The sequence below is a fragment of the Physeter macrocephalus genome, chromosome 10 (assembly GCF_002837175.3).
Source record: "Physeter macrocephalus isolate SW-GA chromosome 10, ASM283717v5, whole genome shotgun sequence".
In the NCBI taxonomy this organism is placed as follows: domain Eukaryota; kingdom Metazoa; phylum Chordata; class Mammalia; order Artiodactyla; family Physeteridae; genus Physeter; species Physeter macrocephalus.
The window spans coordinates 18,907,987-18,914,712 of record NC_041223.1 but is presented as its reverse complement, the minus strand read 5'-3'; the positions used below and the strand labels follow the sequence as shown (position 1 = coordinate 18,914,712).

At 40.9% G+C, this 6,726-nt stretch overlaps 1 protein-coding gene across 3 annotated transcripts in view; it reads left to right on the top strand.

The window, feature by feature from the left end:
• The window catches only part of ADGB (androglobin), a 181,448-nt gene that overhangs the window by 105,000 nt on the left and 69,722 nt on the right, over positions 1-6,726 (top strand). For all 3 annotated transcript variants that reach the window (XM_055087445.1, XM_055087447.1, XM_055087446.1), the window contains 2 exons: positions 731-794; positions 4,788-4,890. In XM_055087445.1, coding sequence (XP_054943420.1) covers positions 731-794; positions 4,788-4,890 — 167 coding nt within the window. The remainder of the gene's footprint in view (positions 1-730; positions 795-4,787; positions 4,891-6,726) is intronic.

The window sequence follows — 6,726 nt, the reverse complement described above, 5'->3', positions numbered from 1 at the left end:
AATTGGGAGATTGGGATTGACATATATACACTAATATGTATAAAATAGATAACTAATAAGAAAAAAAATATTAGAAGGAAATATGGATGAGTTGATTGTCCACATGAAACATAAATAGCCAAACCAGTCTCAGACCAGTTTCAGCTTATCCTCAAAGACTTATTTGTTTATTAAGATGAAGGCAGTTTATCCACTGAAGGAGATATTTTTGTCCCTTTCAGACAACTAATTCAATATAGTTATTATTTTTTCTCAGCTGTATTGAGATGCAATTGACAAACAAAATTGTAAGTATTTAAAGTGTACATGGTGATGAATTGATACACATATATATTGTGAAAGATCCCCCCCATCAAGTTAACTAACACATCTATCACCTCATATATTTATTTTTTTTATTGTGTGTGAGAACATTTACGTTCTATTCTCTTAGCAAATTTTAATTATACAATATAGTGTTGTCAATGATAGTTGCCATGTTATACATTAGATCTTCAGACCTTATTCATCTTATAACTGAAAGTTTGTGCCCTTTTTACCAATCTCTCCCTATTTTCCCCACCCCTAGCCCCTGGAAACCACTTTTTTCCTTTCTGAGTTGTTATTTTTTTTTTTTAACTTTCATCTGTCTTTACCTGTTTTGCCTATAATTATTTGCTTCTGAGAAACTTAACATGTAGTACTGTTTTGTTGCATATGACAATAACCTGTTATAAATAATGTTTTTCAGGAATATATATATTTTCCACAAGCCAAGTTCATATTGCCATAACTTTCAAAAATCAGAATTCAAGGTAAATAGATTATGATCTCTTTTCTTTCCCTTCTTAAATTTTTAATGGAATCATGCTAGTGAAAAACACTTTCAAATTTATCAAGCACGTCTAAACTTCTAACATAATTATATTTAAAAATTTAAGGGACTTCCCTGGTGGTCCAGTGGTTAAGATTTCGCTTTCCAATACAGGGGGTGCAGGTTTGATCCCTGGTTGGGGAGCTAAGATCCCACATACCTTGCGGCCAAAAAACCAAAACAGAAGCAATATTGTAACAAATTCAATAAAGACTTTAAAAAATGGTCCACATCAAAGAAAAAAAATCTTAAATAAAAAATATTTAATTCTTAGGGTCTTCTGCTAATCTCTGATCTAGACAATAAGCAAAATTCTTCTACCTCATATCCCCAAGTGCGATCCATCTGATTGTGTTGCAGTGGTTCAATGCTGAGCCGCATTATTATATAAATTCACATAAAGGAAGTTTTGACTTACGAATAAATGAAGGAAAAGCACAAATAAATTCACTACATTTGATTTCAATTAGTGTTTACTGACTTGCGCACAATTCCTAAAATATAAGCACATTTTCACTAACATTTCTGTTATTTTTGCCCACGTTCTTCCCTCTGCCTGGAGTTCGTTCTTCTTCATTCTTATTGCCTTCATCTGGCTAACACCTAGAAGTCCTTCAGAACAGCGTGGATGTTCTTGACCCTGTGAGACCTCCTTCCCTGCCTGTAGAGTCTGGGTCAAGTACCCTGACTCCATGCATTCTGTATGACTGTCCCCACCCAGACACTTCCCACCCTCCATCCTAACTGCATGGTCACTTCTCTGTGCCCCTCCACCTACCCATCCACTCCCTGTCAGCATCTTAAGGAGGACTCTGTCCTTTTCTTTACTTTTGCAGTACAGGTCCTGGCATGAGGTAGATCGGTTAAAAACAAACAAAAAAAATTGTTGAATGAATTAACGAACAAATGTCACATTGAGTGGAATTTTGTGGAAAAAGGTAGAGGATCGGTTAAAAACAACAAAAAAAATTGTTGAATGAATTAACGAACAAATGTCACATTGAGTGGAATTTTGTGGAAAACTATGAAACATATCCTGGGAAACTAAATTGTGCTGAAACCTGCATGTCGCTTGTATGGGGCCCTGCAAGCCCCCAGTGATACTCCCCCGACATCTCCATGAGCTGTATGCAGAGCTGGCGGGGGGGAGTAGGAGGCTTGGTGATGACTTCTCCCTTTGCACTTGTACTAGATGAAAATGCAGGCAGAGAAAACCGTTTGAGCATCCCTCAAGAGGTGCTCTGTAGCTCGTTGCCTGCTCTGAAAGTAAGAATCAGGTCTGTAGTAGTGACTGGGGTGGGGTTTGCAGGGGTGGCAAAATGGGTGACCAGGTTCTGAAGTCTATCTATAAAAACACCCAGAGGAATGCTTTGATTTTACAAATATTACAAAAAACAAAACAAAACAGAACAAACCTGTGAATTGGGAATAGCAGAACCCAGAGTACGGTATGAGAATAATATACAGTTTACAGTTAACTTAGGAATGTTGTCATAGTCAAAATATTGGCAATACTTAAATGATAGTCATTTATAGGTACTGACTCTGTTCCTAGCCCTGACCTAGGTTCTTTATTACATCAACTCCTCATAGCAAACTCAATGAAAGGACAATTATTATTATCAATTTTCAGGTTAGGAAACTGAGGCAGACCAAGTTTGGGTAAAATGCCCAAGATCACCAAACTAGTAAGTGGCCCAAGCATCACGAGAACTGCGTTTATCCGATGTAAAACCTGCGCCTTTCTCACTAGCACACCTTTGGAGGAAGCAGATGAGTGGCTCTGGAGGTAGACTGCCGCGTTTTGAATCTAGATTGCATCTGAGGTGGGGCTCTGAGCAAGCTATTTAAGTTCTCTTTGCCTCAGTTTTCTTATTTATACAATGGCAGTGAGAGACCAACATCCTAGAGTTGAGAAATAAATGAGAGAACATGTGTAAAACACTTAGAAGAATGCCTAATACTTAGTAAGCGAAAATCAGTGCTGGCTGTCGTTATTATTACTAAGAGCAGTTTGCATATGAGTTTTTGTTATACATCACCACCCTAATATATATGTGTATGTGTGTTCGGAAAATGGCCAACTGTTCTTTGTTCCGATCCTATTTTTATGAAGTGACGGTAAAAAGAGAATTTTATTTTCCTTTTAAAGTCCCAGCTTAGCAAAATAAAATGACGGCATCCATTATGAGTCCCTTCATTCCCCTGAACTTTTTTTTAACATCAATGGTCTGAGAAAATGATGACTTTTTCTTAGAGGATGTTTTTGGTACCCAAACTTAATGGCCTTTAATATGGATTGTTTGTGGTCTGAGGCCCAGACAGTCCTGATTTTAGTGGCCACAGGCACTGCCAGCTGAGCTGGAGACACAGAGCGTGAGGCCTGTCTGCTGCTCATCCCTTAGCTGTCCCCTGGGAGATGTCATGGGGGTTGGCAAGGGGCTCACAAAGGTGTCTGGTCCCTGCACCAGAGCAGAGCCCCTGAATGTGGCCTCGGGGGCCATCTCACCCTCAAATTCTCAGGCTCTTTAAAATGACAACAAATGATCTCTAGGCAGAATCCCCTCCTCAGCCACACAGGCTGCTCTGGCAAATGCAGGGCCCTTCATAGTTTTAGATGGTGTTGGAAACAACTGCCTCTATCACCAACATGTGGCAGCCAAAAGAAAACAAATGAAATAAAGTGTCTAATGCTAACTATTGGAAGACATTGAGGGAAGCGATCATTTTAAATAGTTACATTGTACCAAGCATTTCTAGAAATCTTGTTATATTTGATTAATAAGGATTTCTTTTTTTCACAGCATTGCTAGAGATTTTTCTTTTGTATTGCAACTTGTGATTTAAATATTGTTGTTCAATAGTATAGAAAGCTTTTAAAGTCTAATGACAAATTAACACATTTACAGTATACCATCAGTCAAAATTATGCTGAAGCACTGGGAAACTGAAATGCAATAATAGCCCAATAATTGTGAAGATAAGTATTGCAGTCAGGGAGATAGACAGACCTACTTTGGAATCTCAGCTTTGCTACTTGCAAGTGCTGTGACCTTTGGTAATTTACTTCCCCTCTCTGTGTTTCAGTTTCTCCATCCATCATTATGGATATTAACAGTACCCACATAAGATGGATTAAAATCATATTCACGTAATCCTTATGTGGCTGTCCACTAAAGGACATTCGAGTTGTGCTCAGTACTTTCCTGCATGCCCAAAACAAAAATCCAGTTTGGGCTTCCCTGGTGGCGCAGTGGTTGCGCGTCCGCCTGCCGATGCAGGGGAACCAGGTTCGCACCCCGGCCTGGGAGGATCCCACGTGCCGCGGAGCGGCTGGGCCCGTGAGCCATGGCCGCTGAGCCTGCGCGTCCGGAGCCTGTGCTCCGCAACGGGAGAGGCCACAACAGAGGGAGGCCCGCATACCACAAAAAAAAAAAAAAAAAAAAAAAAAAAAAAAAAAAAAAATCCAGTTTGGTTCATTCTTATAGAAAGAAGGAATAGAGGGTTAATATCAAAAACCACCAAGTAGCATACCTTAATACATTTCCATTCTCTGCCAAAGTTACTCCATGGACTGTTTGCTTATTAAGGACCTATCCTCTGAGTACTGCTCAGCTCTAGGCTCAATCTCTTCATCTATTTGTCATTTCTGGAATAAGCATATCCCTTTTCTTTACTCATGGGGAAGAGCTCTGGCTCTCTCTGATATGGTGGCCAGTCTCACACAGGCCCTGCAGACCCAGCTTCCGTGGACTGCGGCCAACATTCACCGGTGTGATTTCCTTCCTATCATTAAACCTGTAAAGTACTTATCGTGGTGTCTAGAACACAGTAAATTCTCTATAAATGTTAGATATTGTACTTTTAATAGAAGTGGAAAATACAGCATTAATAGGCTGATATGAAATACAATGATTGGTCTGATTTCTTGCAGTTCTCAGATGAACGTGTGTCCTACTATCTATTTGTGGACAGTCTAAAGCCCATTGAACTACTGATTTGCTTTTCTGCATTGGTACGCTGGGGAGAATCTGGAGGTAAGAAGGCTATGAGAAAATTACTGTCTGAGATCCCAACTCACTTTCTGTTCAGGGAAAATGTATAATGTGTGAAGGAACTTATTCCCTCTCCAGACCTCCTAAGATCTTCCTACTCCTCTGACATCAAGGATTATACTCACTCTTGCCACCTGTCCCTCTCCTTGTTGTGGTCTTATGGTCACCTCTTGAGCACACCTGGTCCCTCTGTTTTTCTTTCCACCTATAGAAGTCATCATTCCTTTTTTTTTTTTTTTAAGATTTTTTGATATGGACCATTTTTTAAAGTCTTTATTGAACTTGTTACAATATTGCTTCTGTTTTATGTTTTGATCTTTTGGCTGCAAGGCATGTGGGATCTTAGCTCCCCGACCAGGGGTGAAACCTGTATCCCCTGCACTGGAAGGCGAAGTCTTAACCACTGGACTGCCAGGGAAGTCCCACATGTTATCATTCTTGATTCTTTCAAAATCTATTGAAAATCATGAACTCTTTCTTCTTTGATATGACAATTACAAAGATCTTTTCCTCCATCCCACCTTGGTCCCCTAATTTCATGGTTATATTTTAGACGTTATTGTACCAATAACTGTATTATCCTAATCAAATTTCAAGTTCTCTGACCCCCACCCCTGAATCTCCAGTTCGCTCTCTCTAGAACTCCCACCCCTACAGGTCTTGGACTGAACTGGGACCTCCATCCATCAACCTTACCACTTCTTCTATGTCCAGTCTCCCCACATCTTTATTTCTCTTATTCCCAACGTAGTTTCCATGGTCCATGATTGTATTTATATCCTCACACGTGCCCTCAACACAAGTGCTCTTCTTACCCTCTCATCTTACACTCCTGGCAAAATCCTAATATTGGTTGAAGGTATCTCTGTGCCTAACCTGGGGTTTCATCAGAACAGCTGAGTGTAACTGGAGGAAAAAAAATCCTACTAGCTAGCCCCACTTTAAATTGAGGACCACAGGGCTTCCCTGGTGGCGCAGTGGTTGAGAGTCCCCCTGCCGATGCAGGGGACGCGGGTTCGTGCCCCGATCCGGGAAGATCCCACATGCTGCGGAGCGGCTGGGCCCGTGAGCCATGGCCGCTGAGCCTGCGCGTCCGGAGCCTGTGCTCCGCAATGGGAGAGGCCACAACGGTGAGAGGCCCGCGTACCACAAAAAAGAAAAAATAAATAAATAAATTGAGGACCACAAATCTCAAAGCAAAGCCCCTAAGCACTGCCAACATTTCATTCATTCTCCCAGCTCTCATTCTCATGAGTGACTATTTCAAACCTTCAAATCTCTCTCTCTCTCTCTCTGTGCCTTCAAATCTCCAACTCCCACTCTCATCCTTCCTCATTTTCAGCTGATGACCTTGCTGCTGTCTTCACTGAAGAGATAGAAGAAATTGGAAATGACCCACTCATCTTCTCATAATGAACTCTCCCAAGCTCTTGTCACCCTTCCCTCCTGTTCTAACAGATGGACTGTTCCTTCTCTTCTCTAAGGCCAGCTTCTTGCAAACACATGCACATATGCACAAAACAGCATTCTTTGTTTGGCTTATTTTACTAAAGCATTTATATTTAACTCAAATTAACAGTTCCTGACACTGTACAGGTACAAATATTTGCTGAATGCTTACTATTGAATTTTTTGCCCACTCTGAGGGCACAGACTATGATTTTCCATCAGGAGGTACCCAATGTTTTGAATGGTGTCAGATGTGCAGCAAGTGGACAATAAATATTTGTTTTTGTTTTTTTTGTTGTGGTATGCGGGCCTCCCTCTGTTGTGGCCTCTCCCGTTGCGGAGCACAGGCTCCGGACGCGCAGGCTCAGC